At 50.5% G+C, this 22,941-nt stretch overlaps 1 protein-coding gene across 1 annotated transcript; it reads right to left on the bottom strand.

Annotated features, from left to right (window-relative positions):
- Positions 1-7,018: 7,018 nt before the first annotated feature.
- Positions 7,019-21,089, bottom strand: LOC143958887 (rho-related GTP-binding protein RhoG-like). The gene is made up of 2 exons (XM_077467870.1): positions 20,920-21,089; positions 7,019-8,692 (listed from the first exon to the last, which is right to left on the bottom strand). Exon 2 carries the CDS (start codon positions 8,662-8,664, stop codon positions 8,095-8,097), a length of 570 nt encoding a protein of 189 aa, XP_077323996.1. The 5' UTR covers positions 8,665-8,692; positions 20,920-21,089; the 3' UTR covers positions 7,019-8,094.
- Positions 21,090-22,941: the final 1,852 nt, after the last annotated feature.

The raw sequence follows: 22,941 nt of genomic DNA on the forward strand, positions 1-22,941 counted from the left end.
GCCAAAGAACTGCCTTATATGTGACATGCCCACCAGGTGGAACTCAACGTTGGCCATGCTGCAGTGGCTGCACACGTAGCAGAGGGCCATCAATGAGTACCTGTGCGACTACGGCACCAGGACAGGGTCAGGGGAGCTCGGTTTTTTCATACCACGCCAGTGGGGCATGATCAGGGATGCATGCACTGCCCTGACACCGTTTGAGGAGGCCACAAGGATGGTGAGCAGTGACAGTGTATGCTTCAGTGACACTGTACCTCTTGTCCACCTCTTGGAGCATACACTGCGTGGAATAATGGACAGGGCACTTGAGGCAGAACAGAGGCAGGAAGAGGAGGACTTCCTTGCCTCTCAAGGCCCCCTTTATCCAGACAGTGTTCCTGCTGTGCCAGCCGATCACACAGGAAGAGGACGAGGAGGAGGAGGAGGATGATTGTGTCAGCATGGAGGAGGAGGCTGGCACTCAGCATCAGCAGCGGCAGTCTTATAGGGATGATTTACAGTCCCAAGAAACCCGTGGACTTGTACGTGGCTGGGAGGAGGTGGCTGCGGATCATGTCGTCCTTATTGACCCAGAGGACTCCGGACCAAATGCCTCAGCTAACCTACGCTGTATGGCCTCCCTGATCCTGAAAAGCCTGCGGAAGGATCCTCGTATTCAGCGGATCAATGAGAGGGATCATTACTGGCTGGCAACTCTCCTTGATCCACAGTACAAGGGTAAGGTTGCTGACCTTATCTTGCCATCGCAGAGGGAGCAGAAGATGAGACATCTCCGGGAGGCCTTGCAGAAAGGTCAGGGAAACAAGTTCCCAGAGACTGGGAGGTTACAAACTCCTGGTCCTGGACAACGTGTTGCTGAGCCACAGAAGGAGCGGTGGAGAAGGTGGCCGTCTGACCGATGCGTTCAGACAATTTTTTAGTCCGCAGCCCCAAGGTATGATCGGTTCCAGCACCCATCGCCAGCGTCTGATTTACATGGTGCAGGAATACCTAGGGGCAAGGTCAGACTTGGACACCTTTCCCACTGAAAATCCTCTGGGATACTGGGTCTTGAGGATGGATCACTGGCCAGAGCTTGCACAGTATGCAATTGAGCTACTGGCCTGTCCTGCATCCAGCGTTCGTTCGGAACGCACATTCAGTGCTGCTGGAGGCTTTGTAACCGATCGCAGGGTGCGCCTGTCCACTGACTCGGTTGATCGACTGACCTTCATAAAAATGAATCAGTCTTGGATCACCCACAGCTACCAAGCACCTGAAGCTGATGTAATCGAATAATTGTTTTTGAAATGTCAGATCCCTTCAAGACTGCCTATGCTGATGCTGAGTGACTGTCCTGTTATGTTGACTGTCTATCCTCTTCCTCTTCAATGATCCTGCTGATTGCTTGGAAGAACATTTTTGGTTCTGGGCGCCGCCACCAGTGGCTAAGGCCCAATTTTTCAGCCCCTGTTTAACTGGGGCCTGTAATTAAAATATTTGATTCAATACTTTTCAGCAGGGCTCATTCCTGCACTCCAACTAGAGTATATGGGAGAGGTTGCAGTGTTGTGGCACCAGCACCAGTGCCTAAGGCCCAATTTTTATGCCCCTGTTCAACAGGGGCATGTAATTACAATGCTTGATATAATATTTCACAGCAGGGCCCGTTCCTGCGCCCACCAAGAGTCACTTTGAGGACTTACAATGTTGTGGCAACACCAACACCTTGTTCCGCCATTTCTGCAGAGCATATAGGGCAGGCCCCTACTTTCAAACATCCAACTTACAAACGTCTCCTATTTGCAAATGGAAGGAGACAACAGGAAATGAGATGAAATCTCCCCCTAGGAACGGAAAATTCTCTCCTGTAGGAGTTGATATGGGAAAAACGTGTCTCCTCTCCACTGATGCTTTATCCCAATCCTTGTTTTACTAAAAACCCCAAATTTTCAAAAAAAAAATTATCAAAAAAAATTATACAGGGGTGATAACCCTTCTCTATGTTTTCCAAAAAGCTTAAAAATAGTTTTTTTGACTGGAGCTACACTTTAAAAATGTACCAGTTGAAAATTACAAACAGATTCAACTTAACACAACAAACCTACACAGTCCCTGTCTTGTTTGCACTGCCTGTATACTGCTGTTCTGAGTATATAGGGCCTGGGGGCCACACGCATTTCCTTTTTTTAATATGGGTACGGGGTTCCCCTTAATATGCGTACAAGACCCAAATAGGCTGGTAATGGGCAGGGAGGGCTACCCATGCCATGTTTCTCAATGATTTTCATCCATATTGCCGGAACCCGATATTACATTAAAACCGCAAGCAGTTTTAAATTACTTTTTTTCCATTAAATGTCATTTTTTGCAGGGAAACACGTGCCAATTCACAGGCATACTATAGACACCCCCCAGGCACCATATTTAAAAGGAATATTTCACATTTTTTTCACTTTAAGCATTATTAAAATCAGTGCTCCCTAAAAAACGTCTGTTTTTAAAACTTTTTTTGCATTGACCCATGTCCCCTGGGGCAGGAGCCAGGTCCCCAAACCCTTTTTAGGACAGTATCTTGCATATTAGCCTTTAAAATTAGCACTTTTGATTTCGAACATTCGAGTCCCATAGACTTCAATGAGGTTCTAAAGTTTGCGCAAATTTTCGGTCCATTTGCAGGTTCTGGTGAGAACTGAACCGGGGGGTGTTCGGCTCATTCCTACTTAGGATCACCCGGAAATGAGACTCGAGACGTTGTGGAAAAGTAACAAAGTATATTATCAAGTAATGTTCAGACAAGCAGAGTATAACAACGAGGATTTCCTCATATCTTACACTATAGTAAGGCTTCACTTGAGATGGTTAGAGTGCTACCTTAAGTTCTAACCAAACCGGAATAAGCTGTAGTTCTCTTTAATAAATGAGCAGCATAGGGCAACAGCAGGACGGTACTAATGCCGATAAGGGCTAAGGACACTTGAGGTGAGGAAGCTAGGCCTCTGCCTTCTGAAAATAGAGAAATATGAATATGCTGTAAATTGCCCTCGTAGCAGGTCCTTTATTTACAGTCTTTAAGGTTACATAGTTACATAGTTAGTAAGGTTGAATAAAGACACCAGTCCATCCAGTTCAACCTGAGTGAGTTTCTACAATTGTCTCTACCCTTGTACATTGCACACTTACATCAGTCCCTACCCTCAAGGATCTCACGATTCAAGGTCCCCATTCATATACTAGGGTCAATTTTGGACAGAAGCCAATTAACCTACCTGCATGTCTTTGGAGTGTGGGAGGAAACTGGAGTACCCAGAGGAAACCCACGCAGGCACAGGGAGAACATACAAACTCCAGGCAGGTAGTGTCATGGTTGGGATTTGAACCAGTGACCCTTCTTACTGCTAGGTGAGAGTGCTAACCACTACACCACTGTGCCGCGAAGGTTAGTCTTCTGCTGGCTAAGTTGGGACCCTTGAAAATGTTGACGCACTTGTTGAAGGAGGAGTTTCCTGCAAATAGTGAGCCAGCTTTAGAGACAATGGTCTCCTTGGAGCACTGGTGAGAGTGCGGCCAGACAAGGGTTAATACTCTAAAATATGATGATGGTTATTTATTATATATTCTGACCAGCAGACATATATATATATATATATATATATAGGCTGTTGGTAGGTGATTGGTAGCTGGTTCTGCTCTTTTAGTTCTTTGGTGACATCCAGGTTGGTTCTAAGATCCTTCTTGGTGCCCACCAGGAGGATGGGAACATTAGGACAATGATGGACCACTTCAGGATACCACTTGTGCTTTATGTTCTCTCAAGATGATGGACTGGCAATGGAGAAGCAGATGATGAAGACATTGGTCTGGGGGTAACAAAATGGCCTTATTCGGTCATAGTCTTCATGACGGTGTGAGTCCCACAAGTAGGGATGAGCTTCGTGTTCGAGTTGAACATTGGCTGTTCGGCCATTCCTTGAATTTCGAACATTACGGGCCGTTCGCGCCAAATTCGAGTGGCGCGTCGCGGCCCATAATTCACTGCGGCATCGCAGTGCATTGCTGGCTGATGATTGGCCAAGCATGCACTATGACCCGCATGCTTTGGCCAATCACAGCGCCGCCATCACAGAGAGCCATAATTGGCCAAAGGAAGGGTGCCTTTGGCAAATCTTGGCTCAGGGGAGTAGGCCCATATTATATAAGGCCGTCTGCGTGTTGGCCTTGTGTAGTGTGTTGTGGGTGGCATGTGAGAGAGATAGAGAGCGTCAGAGTGTCATTTCAGTTAGACAGAGCAGGCAGTTTAGCTAGATCTCACTTCAGAGTGTTCCTGTTATTCTCGCTGCAGTTTATTAAAGAGGAAGTAAACCCTGATGGGTTTACTTCCTCTTTGATTCCCTGCAAAGGTAAAGCATAATGGACTACTGTGCATCGCATCGCATCGCATCGTATAGTAGCCCATTATGTGTCACTTACCTGACACAGGAGCCAGCGAAGTCACCGCTGTCCCCTGTAGTCCGCCGCATCCATCTTCTCGGTGGGTCTCGCTGCTCCGCCGCTGTCATTCGGCGAAGCCGCGATGACGTCACTCCCGCGCATGCGCACGGGAGCCGCCACTCGTGGCATATCGCCGTTGACTGCGGCGCGCTCAGTGCGCCTGCGTGCCGCTGCCTACGGCACATGCACCGTAGACAGCGGTGTCTGTCTTTCGGCAAATATCTCCTAAACCGTGTAGGTTTAGGAGATATTTCTTGGACCTACAGGTAAGCCTTAATCTAGGCTTACCTGTAGGTCAAAATTGGTTGTAAGGGTTTACCACCACTTTAAGTCAATGTACTGTATACTGGGCTCCGTGTGCAGCTAAAGCTGACAGCAGACAATTCGTTGTGTACCTATTTCAATACATCAAAGACAGTATGTCTGGAAGGCCAACAAGGAGAGGCAGACAGTCACAGGCCAATAAGCAAAGCAGCTACAAAAGTGGCCTCTTTCCTCGGCTCAATGTCATCATCAGTCACTCCTTCCCTAGACCCACCATGTCCTCCTGAGGAGTCCCTCGAACTGTTTGAGCACAGTGTTGGGTACATGCTCCATGAGGATGTCCAGCATTTTGAATGCTCTGATGATGATATCCAGCTAGAGGAAGGCAGTAGAGTGAGCGCAGAGAGAGGGGATGCTCAAGAAGGACGGCAATCTGGCAGTCATGTTCCCCCAGCTGCAGCATACTGCCAGGTTTGCTCCAGTGGCGAGGAGGGAGGGGATGATGAGGTCACTCACTTAACGTGGGTGCCTGATAGTAGAGAGGAGGAGGCACATCTCCAACAAGGCAGGATGCCCTCCGGGGGCCAGCTTAGGGGCAGCACACCGACTGCATGACACCGCAGAGCTCGGCCTGTGCAGGGCGCTGCCTCTGCGCGTTATTCTAAAAGTTCTTTGGTGTGGGCCTTTTTTGAGACGAGTGCATCAGATCGCACCGCTGCGATTTGCAACATATGTCTCAAGCGTATCTCACGTGGCCAAAACATCAGCCGCTTAGGCACCACATGCTTGACCAGACATATGTTGACCTGCCATGCAGCTCGTTGGCAAGCGTACCTCAAAGACCCACACCAAAGAACAAAGCGGACCTCTCCTTGCTCCTCATCAGCTGGGATCTCCAACCCCACTAGACCTTCAGTCCTCTCTGAAACCTGCTCTGAGAGGAATGAAGGTGTAGAATTAGGTGTGTCACAGCCAAGTGCTTCCGGAAACTCTGCTAGTGGTACATCCACATCCGATTACAGCAGGCAAATGTCCCTGCCCCAGCTGCTGGACCGTCGAAAGAAGTTTACTCCCAGCCATCCACATGCCCAGCGGTTGAATGCTAGCTTGGCTAAATTGCTAGCACTTCAGCTGCTGCCTTTTCAGTTGGTAGACTCGGCCCCCTTCCGTGAGTTTGTACAATGTGCGGTTCCTCAGTGGCAGGTCCCCAAACGCCACTTTTTCTCTCTCTACCGGCATGTGGAAGGCAATGTTTTGGCCTCACTGGACAGGGCGGTCAGCGGTGCGGTAAGGTGCATATTACCGCTGACTCATGGTCCAGCAGGCATGGACAGGGACGGCGCATTGGGTGACTCTTCTGGCAGCTGGGAAGGATGCAGGACAAGGTGCAGTAGTGTTGGAGGTTGTTCCGCTACCACGCCTACAAAATGCTACTAGTGGTTGTGACACACCTCTCTCCTCCACCCCCTCCTCTTCTTCTTCCTCCATGGCCTCTTCCAGTACTCTGTCCTCGGAACCAGCAGTGCTCCGTAGGCGTTCCAGGGGCTACGCAAGTACGCAGGCAAAAAGATGCCATGCAATGCTTGCGCTGGTTTGTTTGGGGGACAGGAGCCACACTGGGGCGGATGTTTTGTCAGCTCTGCAGGGGCAGGCCGAGAGGTGGTTGATGCCACGCCAGCTTAAGCCAGGAATGGTGGTTTGCGACAATGGCACCAACCTCCTCTCTGCCCTCCGACAGGGACAACTGACCCATGTGCCCTGTGTGGCTCACATCCTTAACTTGGTGGTGCAGCGGTTCTTGGGCAGGTACCCCGGGCTTACAGGATGTCCTGAAGCAGGCCAGGAAAGTCTGTGTGCATTTCCGCCGATCATTTAATGCCTGTGCTCGGCTGGCTGAGCTCCAAAAGGAGTTGAACCTGCCCAAGAACCGCCTTATATGTGACATGCCCACCAGATGGAACTCAACATTGGCCATGCTTCAGCGGCTGCACACGCAGCAGAGGGCCATCAATGAGTACCTGTGCGACTACGGCACCAGGACAGGGTCAGGGGAGCTCGGTTTTTTCTCACCACGCCAGTGGGGCATGATCAGGGATGCATGCACTGTCCTGTCACTGTTTGAGGAGGCCATGAGGATGGTGAGCAGTGACAGTGCATGCATCAGTTCTTGACCTTGGTAAAATCCCCAGCACCAATAAAACCTCAGGTATGCATGTCAATAGGCAGACATTAATCATTTTTGATAATACTTTAGGATCACCCTGAAATGAGACTCGAGGCATTGTGGCAAAGTAACAAAGTATATTGTCAAGTAATGTTCAGACAAGCAGAGTATAACAACAAGGATTTCCTCATAGCTTATACTATAGTAAGGCTTCACTATAATAACGGAAGTTCTCCTCAATAAATGAGCAGCATAGGCCAACAACAGCCTGGTATCAATGCTGATAAGGGCTAAGGACACTTGAGGTAAGGAAACTAGGCCTTCTGAAAACAAAGAAATATGAATATGCTCAAGGCAGGTCATTTGTGTCCTTAGGGTTAGTCATCTGGTGGCTAAGTTGGGGCCCTTGAGGATGTTGGCGCACTTGTTGAAGGAGGAGAATGTCTCTGCAAACAGTGAGTCAATTCTAGAAACAATGGACTTCTTGGAGCACTGACGAGAGTGGCCAGACAAGACTTAAAGGGGTTGTAAACTCTCGTGTTTTTTCACCCTAATGCATCCTATGCAGCCCCCCCATTGTACTCACTTGAGCCCGTTCGTTCCCTCGGCGGAGACGCTCTCTACCTCTCTGCCTGGGGTTCTCGGCTCTTGATTGGATAGATTGATAGCAGTGCAGCCATTGGTTCCCGCTGTTGTCCATCAAAACCAATTTCCGGCATTCTGTGTCTATGCACGCAAATGCTGGACACGGGAGCACGCCCGCAAGGTAACCCCCAGAGAGAGCGCTTCTCCCAAAGGGGTTTACCGATGCGAGGAAGAGCCGAGAGTGCTGCCAGGGGACCCCAGAAGATGAGGTTTGGGGGCCACACTGTGCAAAACAAATGGCACAGTGGAGGTAAATATAATATGTTTGTTATTTTTTTTTAAAACAATTAGGGTTTATAACCCCTTAAACAGTCTGAAATATGACCGGAACAGACAAAACCATTGGAGAGATTGCTGGCGGTCTGAAATATTCACCTCCATCTGGGGCTTCTTTGGTCTAATGGACATTTTACATAAGGAACACATAGAAGAGTCCGAAATCCTTGAGGTCTACGTAGGTTGTGGTTCTTCAGGACAAAGTCTTCTGATCTGAGACCAGCACGAGGAGGTCCCAGTGAGCAGATCGTCATCTTGGAGGCATCTTCTTTTCACAGTAAGACACATGGACTCTTCTTTTTTACTGGGTTGAGAACGGCTCTCACTGACTCTGAGAAAACGTCTTGGATGTCTTCTTGGTTCAGCGCTGAGCACTCCATGTACTTCACTGCGTGAATTTGCTTGGACAAGCTGACCCCTTGTTGGTGGGTGATTGGTAAATGGTTCTTCTCTTGTAACTTTTGGATGACATCCGTGTTGGTTCTTAGATCCTTCTTGGTGCCCACTAAGATGATGGGAATGTTATGACAATGGTGGTGCACTTCAGGATACCAGTTGTGCTTTACACTCTGGTAAGATGGTGGACTGGCAATGGAGAAGCAGATGATGAAGACATTTGTCTGGATGTAAGAAAATGGCCTTATTCGGTCATACTCTTCCTGGCCTGCTGTGTCCCACAAGTTTAGGCTCACAGTTTTTCCATCCACTGTAATGGGGCCAGTGTAGTCATCAAGCACCCTGGGGTAGAACTCCTCAGGGAAGGTATTGGTTTGGTAACGCATTAGAAGACAAGTTTTCCCCACAGCTCCGTCCCCGACTACCACACACTTAATGCTCTGCATGGTCTCCGTTGTGTCCAATCTCAGAAACCTGGGAAAGAAACAAAAAGAATCAAGTCAGCTGTACGAAACGTCAATATCCAACAAATCTGTCCAGGAAGAGTCTATCCAAAACCAGTTCAAATAATTAATGAAAAAATCCCAGCGCTATTAAATATCAGAAAAGACAGACAATCTATCACACCATAGATAAGCCACCACCGATACGTACAATCACCGTACACATCGATCAGATAGAGGAGACACTCCAAACTGCAAACATGACAACAGATAGAAGACAACAAAACACAACAATGCAAATAAGAAGTCCTGAATCCATTCCCAAATACCCCACACGTGACATCCCATCGACAGGACCGGTGCAAGGACTTCTGTCTACTCAGGAAAAGGTGTGACCCCCCCCCAAACACGAGCAACCTTAGTGCCGGTGCCCATCGCTGTGTGATGATACACCCCTCAGATCACCCCACTTCCTGCACCTTTACCCCTCAGATCACCCCAATTACTGCACCTTTACCCCTCAGATCACCCCAATTCCTGCACCTTCACTCCTGAGATCACCCCAATTCCTGCACCTTCACCCCTCAGATCACCCCAATTCCTGCACCTTCACCCCTCAGATCACCCCAATTCCTGCACCTTCACCCCTCAGATCACCCTAATTCCTGCACCTTCACCCCTCAGATCACCCCAATTCCTGCACCTTCACTCCTGAGATCACCCCAATTCCTGCACCTTCACCCCTCAGATCACCCCAATTCCTGCACCTTCACCCCTCAGATCACCCCAATTCCTTGCCTTTCACCCCTCAGAGCACCCCAATTCCTGCATCTTTGTCAGAAACCATGAATCAGACTGAGACAGAAGTACAATTAAATCACACTTGTTTATTAATAAAAATAAAAAGGTAAATAGAAAAAGCGTAGTCAAGCATAGCCAGAGTCCAGTCACCAGATCGGGTAGTCAGCCAGGCCAGAAGTCAGGGATCCAAGTAGAGCAACTGCAAGCAGGATAAGGAGCCAGGAGGGATGTCAGCAATCCAGTCTTGAAAAAAACAGCAGGAGATGGTTTCTTGTTATGTGACCAAGGCGAAGGCAGAGGTGAAGTGAGCTGGAAGGCTTTAAGTAGGCAGGTCAGACAAGCATCATCAGGAACAGCTGGTAACTGTGGAGAGAGAAGAGAGCTGTCAATTAGCCGACAGCTGAGCGGCCAGCCCAGAGAAGGAAGGGTTAAGCCAGCCCTGACAGTACCCCCTCCTCAATGACCCCTCTCCCTCGGAGGGCAACCAGGCTTGAGGGGAAACCGTCTATGGAACCCGCGGAGGAGGACAGGGGCATGTACGTCAGAGGATGAAACCCAGGAGCGTTCCTCCAGACCGTACCCCTTCCAATGCATCAGGTACCATATGTGCCCACGGAACCTACGGGAGTCAACAATGGATTGTACCTCATACTCCTCATGGTTCTCAACCAGAATAGGGTGAGGACGTGGCACCGAGGTGGTAAATCGGTTACAGACCAACGGTTTCAATAAGACATGAAACACATTTGAGATGCACATACTAGGAGGAAGTTCCAACGCGTAAGTCACTGGGTTAATCCTGCGAAGGATATGGAAAGGCCCAATAAACCGAGGTGCAAACTTCAGTGAGGGAACACGAAGCCGGAGGTTGGGAGATGACAGCCAGACCCTGTCCCCAACCTGGTAGGAAGGCGCAGGCAGGCGTCTGCGGTCAGCATGGAGTCTGTACCTATCATTAGTATGACGCAAAGCCTCCTAGACTTGTACCCAAGTGGAAAGAAGACCACGGAGATGCTCCTCTAATGCAGGAATACTCTGCGGAACAAACGAGTCAGGCAACATGGAAGGTTGGAATCCATAATTCACCATAAATGGAGACAATCGGGTGGCAGAATTCAAGGCACTGTTGTGAGCAAACTCTGTGCAAGGTAAGAGGTCAGACCAGTTGTTATGATGGTCAGAAATATAGCAACGTAGGAATTGCTCCAAGGACTGATTGGCTCGTTCTGCGGCCCCATTACACTGCGGGAGATACGCAGAAGAGAACGCAAGCTGGATTCCCAACTGTTCACAAAAGGCTCGCCAGAACCGGGAGACAAACTGACTGCCCCATCCGAGACAATCACCTTGGGTAGCCCATGTAAGAGAAAGATCTCCCGAGCAAAAATGGAGCCAGTTCCTTAGAGGTGGGCAACTTCTTAAGTGGAATACAATGACACATCTTTGAGAACCGGTCAACCACCATAAGGAGAACAGTGTTGCCTTGGGAGTTGGGCAACTCCACAATGAAATCCATAGACAGGTGGGTCCAGGGCCTCTCTCCATTGGGTATGGGTTGTTGGAGGCCCACTTGAAGGTGTGGTGGAGTCTGGCAGCTACAAAGGCAGTAACATCATCCCATAGACTAGGCCACCAGAATTGTTGGGAAATGGCCCAAATGAGTTGATTCTTCCCAGGATGGCCAGCTGCCTTGGGAGAATGGTAAGTCTGGAGCACTGCAGTACGGAGACTCTCTGGGACAAAGCAGCGGTCACAAGGTTTATCAGGAGGAGCATGGACCTGAGCAGCAAGAATTTTGTCACCCAAAGGAGAAGTAAGACTGGTGAGAACCGTAGCCAAGATACGAGCAGGAGGAATCACCGGAACCAACTCTGACTTGGAAGTGGAGGAAAATTGTGGTGACAAGGCATCAGCCCTTACATTCTTAGTACCGGGTAAGAATGAGACAATGTAATTAAAGCTCAACAAGAAAAGAGCCCATCGCTCCCTTCTGGGAGAGAGTCGCTTAGCCTCAGACAAGAATGTGAGATTCTTATGGTCAGTAAGAATAAGAACGGGCACAGTGGTACCTTCAAGGAGATGTCTCCATTCTTTCAGGGCTAAAATGATCGCCAACAGCTCTCTGTCACCAATCTCATAATTGCACTCAGCAGGTGACAATTTCTTGGAAAAGTTGCCACACGGATGCATAGCGCTCTCAGGGTTAGGACGATGAGACAGAAGGGCGCCAACTCCAGTCTCAGAAGCATCAACTTCTAGGATAAAAGGCAACGTAGGATCAGGATGTGCCAACACAGGAGCAGAAACAAAGGCAGCCTTGAGAGTCTCAAAGGCCTTAATGGAACCCGGAGACCAACTCTGTGGGTTACCGTCCTTCCTGGTCATATCAGTCAGAGGCTTGACCAGAGACGAGAAGTTATGAATAAACTTCCGATAGTAATTGGCAAAACCCAGGAAACGCTGCAGAGGATGTAAACCCACGGGTCGAGGCCACTGTAGGACTGCCGACAGTTTCTCTGGGTCCATTGAAAAACCAGCAGCCCAGGAATGTAACTTGTTCACGATGGAACTCGCAGTTCTCCAGTTCACAATAGAGTTTGTTCTCTCTTAGTTTCTGAAGTACATGACAGAGAGCTGTGTGGTGGCTCTCCAGGGAGATAAACCACCACACACAACTGCAACAAATCTCGGAGGACATCGTTAATAAATTCCTGGAAAACTGCCGGGGCGTTACAAAGGCCAAAAGGCATTACCAGGTATTCATAATGGCCTGTTCTGGTATTAAATGCAGTTTTCCACTCGTCGCCCTCCTTAATGCGCATGAGATTGTATGCCCCTCTCAAGTCAAGCTTTGTGAAAACCGTTTCTCCCTTGAGGCGGTCAAATAACTATAATCAATGGAATCGGGTGGGCATTCTTAATCGTGACACGATTGAGACCCCTATAATCTATACAAGGTCTCAGTTCACCGCTCTTCTTCTTCACGAAGAAGAAACCAGCACCAGCAGGAGAGGATTTGCGGATGAAACCTGGAGAAAGTGTGTCAGCAACATACTCCTCCATGGCCTTATCCTCCAAGACCGACAAAGGGTAAACCCGGCCACGAGGAGGTGTGGCACCAGATTGACGGTCAATTGCACAATCATAAGACCGGTGTGGAGGCAAACTACCGGCTTGACCTTTATCAAAGACATCGCCAAAATCACGGTACTCCTCCAGCAGGGAGGGGAGTGAAGAGGTGCACAGGACCTTGGATACCTTCAGGAAGCATGTCTCACTGCATTGTGGTGACCAGGAGAGAACCTCAGCACGGAGCCAATCAAAAGAGGAGTTGTGCCTCTGTAACCAAGGATAACCAATAACCAGCGGAAACCTGGGTGAGGAAATAACTTGGAATTGGATTATCTCACGTTGAAGAGCCCCTACGGCCATGGACAACGGAACCGTCTCATGAGTCACATGGGCAGGCTGTAAAGGTCTCCCGTCAAGAGCCTCAATGGCAAGTGGAGTGTCACGCAGCTGCAGCGGAATCGAGTGCTGCAATACAAATGCAGCATCAATGAACAGGCCTGCAGCCCCAGAGTCGATTAGAGCCTGTATCTCGATGGACGACTCAGCCCAAGAAAGGGTGACTGAAACCAGGGGCTTATCCTTCTGGATAACTGGGGACGAAACAACGCCACCTAAGGGCTGTACATGACAGGACCTCAAGGTTTGGGAGTTCCCTGGACGGGTAGGACAAGACTTCAAAAAGTGACCTGCCTGGCCACAATAAAGGGACAATCTCTCCCTCCTCCTAAAGGCTCTCTCATCCGCAGAGAGACGCGTGAAGCCCAGGTGCATGGGTTCATCTTCACTGAGCAACTCGGTACCAGGAGGCATGGGAGGTGAGGGAGGCATGGGAGGTGGGGGAGGCATGGGAGGTGAGGGAGGCACGGGAGGTGAGGGAGGCACGGGAGGTGAGGGAGGCACGGGAGGTGAGGGAGGCATGGGAGGTGAGGGAGACATGTTAGGTGAGGGAGGCATGGGAGGTGAGGGAGGCATGGGAGGTGAGGGAGGCATGGGAGGTGAGGGAGACATGTTAGGTGAGGGAGGCATGGGAGGTGAGGGAGGCATGGGAGGTGAGGGAGGCATGGGAGGTGAGGGAGGCATGGGAGGTGAGGGAGGCACGGGAGGTGAGGGAGGCACGGGAGGTGAGGGAGGCACGGGAGGTGAGGGAGGTATGGAAGGTGAGGGAGGCATGGGAGGTGAGGGAGACATGTTAGGTGAGGGAGGCATGGGAGGTGAGGGAGGCATGGGAGGTGAGGGAGGCATGGGAGGTGAGGGGGGCATGGGAGGTGAGGGAGGGATGGGAGGTGAGGGAGGCATGGAAGGTGAGGGAGGGATGGGAGGTGAGGGAGGCATGGGAGGTGAGGGAGGCATGGGAGGTGAGGGAGGCATGGAAGGTGTGGGAGGCATGGAAGGTGTGGGAGGCATGGGAGGTGAGGGGGGCATGGGAGGTGAGGGAGGCATGGGTGGGACTACGAAGCTCGGAGGAAAACGTACAGGAGGCTTCCACAAGCGCTCCTTAAGAGAAAGTCTTTCTCTGAGTCTGGAGTCAATGAGGATGGCAAACGAGATCAAGCTCTCCAGCTCAGTGGGTATATCTCGGGCTGCGATCTCTCCCTTGATGGAATCCGAGAGACCATGAGAAAAAGCAGCCACGAGGGCCTCATTATTCCAAGCAACCTCTGCTGCCAGAGTACGGAATTCAATGGCGTAATCGGCAACAGTTCTCGTACTCTGATGGACATGAGGCACTTGGCAGCAGAAGCGGAGCGTGCGGAACGTCAAATACGCTTTTAAAGGAGGCCACAAACTGAGGGTAACTCAAGACAACAGGTTTTTGTGTCTCCCATAGAGGGTTAGCCCAGGCCAAGGCTCTCTCAGAAAGCAAAGATATCACCAAACCTACTTTGCTTCTGTCCGTGGGAAACGCCTGGGGCAGCATTTCGAAGTCTATCTCAACCTGATTGAGAAGCCCTCTGCATTGAACTGGATCGCCCCCCCAAATTGCTGGGGAAGCGGAGAGGAACCAGACATACCTCTTATAGGGGTAATACTCGAGGCGGGTGCTGCACAGAGACTGGCGCAGCAGCAGGGATGGCCTGCAACTCAGGTTGTACCGGAGCAGCCACCGTGGAGGAATCCAGGTGAGCCGTGCGATTCAGGAGCGTTTGTAACGCCAAGGAAAACTGATCCATGCGGTGATCCAATTCATCCAATCTGGAAAAAATATTACCAACAAGTGGATTGACTGTATCTTCTGAATTCATGGCCTTCGCCTATCAGGAACCATGAAACAGACTGAGACAGAAGTACAATCAAATCTCACTTGTTTATTAATAAAAATAAAAAGGTAACTAGAAAAGCGTAGTCAAAGCATAGCCAGAGTCCAGTAACCAGATCAGGTAGTCAGCCAGGCCAGAAGTCAGGGATCCAAGGAGAGCAACTGCAAGCAGGATAAGGAGCCAGGAGGGATGTCAGCAATCCAGTCTTGAAACAAACAGCAGGAGATGGTTTCTTGTGATGTGACCAACGCGAAGGCAGAGGAAAGAGTGAGAAGGAAGGCTTTAAGTAGGCAGGTCAGACGAGTATCATCGGGAACAGCTGGTAACTGAGGAAAGAGAAGAGAGCTGGCAATTAGCCAACAGCTGAGCGGCCAGCCCATAGGATGAAGGGCTAAGCCAGCCCTGACAATCTTCACCCCTCAGATCACCCCAATTCCTGCCCCTTCACCCCTCAGATCACCCCAATTCCTGCCCCTTCACCCCTCAGATCACCCCAATTCCTGCCCATTCACCCCCCAGATCACCCTAATTCCTGCCCCTTCACCCCTCAGATCACCCCAATTCCTGCCCCTTCACCCCTCAGATCACCCCAATTCCTGCCCCTTCACCCCTCAGATCACCCCAATTCCTGCCCATTCACCCCCCAGATCACCCTAATTCCTGCCCCTTCACCCCTCAGATCACCCCAATTCCTGCCCCTTCACCTCTCAGATCACCCCAATTCCTGCCCCTTCACCCCTCAGATCACCCCAATTCCTGCCCCTTCACCCCTCAGATCACCCCAATTCCTGCCCATTCACCCCCCAGATCACCCTAATTCCTGCCCCTTCACCCCTCAGATCACCCCAATTCCTGCCCCTTCACCTCTCAGATCACCCCAATTCCTGCCCCTTCACCCCTCAGATCACCCCAATTCCTGCCCCTTCACCCCTCAGATCACCCCAATTCCTGCCCCTTCACCCCCCAGATCACCCTAATTCCTGCCCCTTCACCCCTCAGATCACCCCAATTCCTGCCCCTTCACCTCTCAGATCACCCCAATTCCTGCACTTTCACCCCTCAGATCACCCCAATTCCTGCCCCTTCACCCCCCAGATCACCCTAATTCCTGCCCCTTCACCCCTCAGATCACCCCAATTCCTGCCCCTTCACCTCTCAGATCACCCCAATTCCTGCACTTTCACCCCTCAGATCACCCCAATTCCTGCCCCTTCAACCCCCAGATCACCCTAATTCCCGCACCTTCACCCCTCAGTAGGGATGGGCGAACGGTTCGGCCCGAGCATAAGTTCAGGCCAAACTTTGGTTGTTCGGATGTTCTGCAGATACCAAACATTATGCAGTGTTCGGGGCAAATTCGAAAGCCGCGGAATCCTGTTAAAGTCTATGGGACTTGAACGTGAAAAACCAAAAGTGCTAATTTTAAAGTCTAATATGCAAGTTATTGTCCTTAAACGTCTTTGGGGACCCGGGTCCTGCCCCAGGGGACATGGATCAATGCAAAAAAGGTTTTAAAAACGTCTGTTTTGTCGGGAGCAGTGATTTTAATGATGCTTAAAGTGAAACAATAAAAGTGTAATATTCCTTTACATTTCGTACCTGGGGGGTGTCTATAGTATGCCTGTGAAGGGGCGCATGTTTCCCGTGTTTAGAACTGTCTGAGAGCAAAATGACATTTCTAAAGGAAAAAAAGTCATTTAAATCTACTCGCGGCTGATGAATTGTCGGTCTCGGCAATATAGATAAAAATCATTGAAAAAAAATGCCATGGGTCCCCCCCCAGTCCATTACCAGACCCCTTGGGTCTGTTATGAATATTAAGGGGAACCCCGAACCAAAATTTGAAAAAAAATTGCGTGGTGGTCCCCCCAAATCCCATACCAGGCCCTTCAGGTCTGGTATGGATATTAAGGTAGCCCCCAAAGCACCTTGTCCCCATGTTGATGGGGACAAGGCCTCATCCCCACAACCCTTGTCCGGTGGTTGTGGGGGTCTGCGGGCGGGGGGCTTATCAGAATCTGGAAGCCCACTTTAACAAGGGGACCCCTACCATTCACACCCCCTGTATTAAATCGTAACGGGTACAAATGTACCCCTACCATTTCACAAAAAAAGTGTCAAAATGTTAAAAAAAAACATCAAGACACACCTTGGGACAAGTCGTTTATTAAAAAATAAAAAATGTCCCAGGAAGTCCATTCATCTTCTTCTCTCGCTCCGCCGACAGACCGAAAAAATAAATAAAAGAGATCCACCTCTATGGGAGGCACCCGTCGTATGACGCATCCTCGCAGGTGACAGTTCTTTTATAACTGAGGGCGGGGCCACACGGTGACGTACCCCGGAGGCCCCGCCCCCTCTGACACCCCAGAAAAGCCATAAGGAAGTGCCCATGCATCAGTGGGGGGCGGGGTCACCCGGGAACATCACCATGTGACCCCGCCCTCAGTTATATAAGAACTGTCACCCACGAGGATGCGTCATACGGCAGGTGCCTCCCATGGAGGCGGGTCGGTCGCAGGTTTTTTTTTTTCTTTTTCGGTCCGTCGGCAGAGTGAGAGAAGAAGATGAATGGACTTCGTGGGACATTTTTTTTTTTTTAATAAAAGGACTTGTCCCAAGGTGTGTCTTGTGTTTTTTTTTTTAACATTTTGCCACTTTTTTTGTGAAATGGTAGGGGTACATTTGTACCCCGTTACCATTTCAAACGGGGGGGCGGGATCTAGGGGTCCCCTTGTTAAAGGGGGCTTCCAGATCCCAATAAGGCCCCCACCCGCAGACCCTCACAACCACCAGGCAAGGGTTGTGGGGATGAGGCCCTTGTCCTCATCAACATGGGGACAAGGTGCTTTGGGGGGCTACCCTAAAGCACCCTCCCCCTGTTGAGGGCATGTGGCCTGGTACGGTTTGAGGGGGGGCGCTCTCTCACCCCCTTCTTTTCCTGCGGCCTGCCAAGTTGTGTGCTCGGATAAGGGTCTGGTATGGATTTTTGGAGGACCCCCCACGCCATTTAAAAAAAAAGAATTGGCAAGGAGTTCCCCTTAAAATCAGGTCTGGTATGGATTTTGAGGGGGACCCCTACGATATTTAAAAAAAAAAAAAATGGCGCAGGGTTCCCCTTAATACCCATACCAGACCTGAAGGGCCTGGTATGGAATTTGGGGGGACTCCAACGCAATTTTTGTTTTTATTTTGGTTCGGTGTTCCCCTTAATATTCATACCAGACCCAAAGGGACTGGTAATGGACTGGGGGGGGGGGGGCAACATTACATTACAGCCGCGAGTAGTTTTAAATTACTTTTTTTTCCTTTAGATATGTAATTTTTCACTTGGACTGTTATAAACACGGGAAACATGCGCCCCTTTACAGGCATACTATACACACCCCCAGGTACGAAATTTAAAGGAATATTACACTTTTATTGTTTAACTTTAAGCATTTTTAAAATCACTGCTCCCGAAACAAACTTCTGTTTTTAAAACTTTAAAACCGGCTCCTGCCCCAATAAGCATTGATCAATGTCCCCTGGGGCAGGACCCGGGTCCCCAAACACTTTTTATGACAATTCCATGCATATAAGCCAACACAGGGATGTCCCTTCACAGTTACAGTCACTTCACATTAGGACACCCCTAGAATTAGGACAAATCCAGGATTAGGACACCCCCAGGATTAGGACAGCCCTAGAATTAGGACACCCCCAGGATTAACACACCAAGGATTAGGACACCCCCCCAGGATTAGGACACCCTCAGAATTAGGAGACCCCCAGGATTAGGACACCCCCAGGATTAGGACACCAGCAAGATTCAGATGCCCCCAGGATTAGGACACCCCCAGGATTAGGACAACCCAGGATTAGGACACCCCCTGAATTACGACACCCCCAGAATTACGACACCAGCAAGATTCAGATGCCCTCAGGATTAGGACACCCCCAGGATCAGGACACCCCCAGGATTACGATGCCCCCAGGATTAGGACACCCCCAGAATTGGGACAATCCCATGATTAGGACACCCCCAGGATTAGGACACCCCCAGGATTAGGACAATCCCATGATTAGGACGCCCCCAGGATTAGGACACCCCAGGATTAGGAACCCCCTGGATTAGGACATCACCAAGATTATGACACCAGCAAGATTAGGATGTCCTCAGGATTAGAACACCCCCGGGATTGGAACGCCCCCAGGATTAGGACAACTCCTAGGAGTAGAACACCCGCAGGATTTGGATGCCCCCGGGATTAGGAAACCAGCAAGATTAAGATGCCCCCAGGATTGGGACGCCCCCCACGATTAGGACACCCCCAGGATTAGGACACCCCTGAGATTAGGACACCCCCAGAAATTTGACCCCCCTAGGATTAGGACATCTCCAAGATTTGGATGCCCTTCAGGATTTGGACACCCTAGGATTAAAACACCCCCCAGGATTAGGACCCCCATAGGATTAGGATCCCCTAGGATTAGGACATCCCCAGGATTAGGACCCACTTGGATTAGGACACCCCAGGATTAGGACAATCCCATGATTAGGACACCCCAGGATTAGGACACCACCAGGATTAGGACATCTGCAATATTAGGATGCTCTCAGGATTAGAACACCCCCAGGATTGGAACGCTCCCAGAATTAGGACACCCCAGGATTAGGACATCCCCTAGGATTAGAACACCCACAGGATTGAATCGCCCCCAGGATTAGGACACCCTAGGATTAGGACACCCCCAGGATTAGGACAAACCCTAGGAGTAGAACACCCCCAGGATTTAGAAACCCCCAGGATTAGGAAACCAGCCAGATTAAGACGCCTCCAGGATTAGAACACCCCCAGGATTGGGACACCCCCATGATTAGGACACCCTAGGATTAGGACACCCTCCGATTAGGCCCCCCGGATTTGGACGCCCCCCAGGATTAGGACCCCCATAGGATTAGGACACTACCCAGGATTAGGATCCCCATAGGATTAGGACACTACCCAGGATTAGGACCCCCTAGGATTAGGACATCCCCAGGATTAGGACCCCCCTGGAATAGGACACCACCAGGATTAAGACACCAGCAAGATTAGGATGCCCTCAGGATTAGAACACCTCCAGGATTGGAACGCCCCCAGGATTAGGACACCCTAAGATTAGGACAGCCCCAGGATTAGGACAACACCTAGGATTAGAACACTCCCAGCATTGGAACGCCCCCAGGATTAGGACACCCTAGGATCAGGACAGCCCCAGGATTAGGACAACCCCTAGGAGTAGAACACCCCCAGGATTGGGACACCCACAGGATTTAGACACCCCCAGGATTTGGATGCCCCCAGGATTAGGAAACCAGCAAGATTAAGACGCCCCCAGGATTAGAACGCCCTCAGGATTGGGACGCCCCCACGATTAGGACACCCTAGGATTAGGACACCCCCAGGATTAGGACAACTTTAGGATTAGGACACCCCCAGAAATTTGACCCCCCTATCAAATGACATCCCCAAGATTTGGACGCCCCCCAGGATTAGGAAAACCCGGGATTAGGACACTTCCCAGGATTAGGACCCCCTAGGATTAGGACATCTCCAGGATTTGGATGTCCCCAGGATTAGAAAACCCCTCAAGGATTAGGATGCCCCCAGGATTAGAACACCCCCATGCTTAAAACACCCCCAGGATTGGGACACCCCAATGATTGGGACACCCTAGGACACTCCCAGGATTAGGACACCCCTAGGATTAGGACATCCCCAGGATTAGGACACCCTCAAGGATTAAGACCCCAAAGGATTGGGACACCCCAGGAATAAGACACCTCCTAGGATTATGATGCCCCCAGGATTAGGACCCCCCAGAATTAGGACCCCCCAGGATTAGGACACCCCCCAGACATGTTATTTAAAGGAATGGGTATACATAAGATAGGAAAGCATAGAGCAGAGACAGGTCCCAGAAGGCGGGGGGGGTAAGAGAGAAGGACAGGAAATATAAGAGGTGTGGGGGGGAAAACTAGGGGGCTCCCCACAATGTCAGCAGCCCATGCTCTCTATGTACAACACACCTTTATATCCTGACTCAAGATAAGAAATCTAGTCAGCAGAGCAGCTAAGGGTATTCCAATAAATCCTCTTACCTCAGAAGCTCCCCTCCTGCCCTGTGTGTTCCCCCATCCTTCTCATGGCGTTGATCTGAGGGAAGCACTTAGACAGGGCTGGGGGTTGGGGGTGACGCCACAACAAGGGGGTGTGAGGCTGAGCTGGGTCCGCCAATGTGCTCATCAAGGAGCATTTACTGGATATGTTCTCTTTGTCGTTATCATGCAAGAGGAAGAAGGCGGGGCCATGTGGGATGACATCATCCGTACATTGTGAAATCACCTGTTCAAAGCCTGAAAGATTCAGGCATGATCAGGAAATAAGGAAGGAGGGGGAGGGGGGTGCAATCTGACAGCCAGTATTAGGTGGGGGGGGGGCAGACAAGCCGGTGTTTAGTCATACAAATCGATAGTCACGTCAGAGAGATGCAATCACATCTTCCTTTTCTGAACCCTTCCACAGGGATAAAAACTCACAGAAAACTGACGCGTTTCTGCATGGAAGAGTCATAACCCAAAGGATACCAGATGAGTGTACCGGCCCACTGCCAGTAACATACTGAATGAATCTATTTCATTCATGAATAATGGTTGCTTATAATGCTGCGTACACTCGATCGGACTATCCGGCGGACAATTCGACCGTGTGGGGGCTCCAGCAGATTTTTTCTTCCCAAAAGTCGGCGGACTTTGAAAGAAGACTTGACTCAAAAGTGTCCCGCGGACAATCCGCCCGTCTGTGTGCTAGTCCGCCGGACTTTCCAAATGAGCGGACTTGCCCGCACACCGACTAAAGTCTGTTCATTATGAACGTGACTTCAGGTACAACGGGACTAGCGAAGGAAGTCAATGTCGCCGCTTTCATCGGCGAGATTGACACCTTGCGAGCCCCGTCGCCTGGTATGGGTTTTAAGAGTAACCCCTACGCCGAAAAACGGAGTGGGGGTCCACCCAAAGCCCATACCAGACCCTTATCCGAGCATGCAGCCTGGCCGGTCAGGAAAGGGGATGGGGACGAGCGAGCGCCCTCCCCCTCCTGAACCATACCAGGCTGCATGCCCTCAACATGGGGGGGTGGGTGCTTTAGGGAAGGGGCGCCCTGCGGCCCCCCCACCCCAAAGCACCTTGTCCTCATGTTAATGAGGACAAGGGCCTCTTCCCGACAACCCTGGCCGTTGGTTGTCGGGGTCTGCGGGTATCAGAATCCGGAAGCCCCCTTAAATAAGGGGGCCCCCAGATCCCAGCCCCCCCACCCTATGTGAATGAGTATGGAGTACATCGTACCCCTACCCATTCACCGGTGGGGGGGAGTGTCAATAAAAAAAACACACAACACAGGTTTTTAAAGTAGTTTATTAGGCAGCTCCGGGGGTCTTCTTCCAACTTCAGGGAGCTTCTTGCCGGGATCCTTCGCTATCTTCTGCTTTTTTGCCACTCTTTTGCTAGTGGAGGAGCCCGGCTTTCTCCTTCGTCATCGTCGCCACCTGGGGGTCTTCTTCCGACTTCAGGGGTCTTCTTCCGATTTCTCTGCGCTTTCCGGCCTCTTCTCCTGCTCTCCGGTTCTTCTGCCAGGCTCCTCTGCTATTTTCTTCCAGCTCTTTTGCTAGTGTTGGCCTGGTCTTCTCGTTCGGCATTGTCGCCGCCATCTTCTTCTTTTTCTTCTTCCTTCTTCTCTAGTTCCGATGTTGACACGACACTCTCTCCCGCTGAAATGTTGGGGACACGTTGCGGGGCGACTTATATAGGCATAAGGGGTCACCGGGTAATGTCACATGGTGACCCTGCCACTTATGATGTCACAGTCCTGGGGGATGCCCATTACCAAGTGGGGGGCCGCAGTTATGTGAAGAAACAAAATTGACCACTTCCCGGCCGTGGGTCGTCATATGACGTCCTGGGCTTTGTGGGGGTATATCTGAATGACTTTTTCAGCCCGTTATTCCCTATACCTTAAGAGTGATCATAGCAGCTGTTCCACCGCTTGATCTTTCTTACGGGTGATGAAAATGGATGTCCCCCCCCCTGCCGCCGCCCTCCGGTGCTTCTACCGACTCACCGCTT

This window comes from Lithobates pipiens, unplaced genomic scaffold, assembly GCF_037356315.1.
Source record: "Lithobates pipiens isolate NorthernLeopardFrog02 unplaced genomic scaffold, aLitPip1_a1.2 Scaffold_63, whole genome shotgun sequence".
Taxonomy (NCBI): domain Eukaryota; kingdom Metazoa; phylum Chordata; class Amphibia; order Anura; family Ranidae; genus Lithobates; species Lithobates pipiens.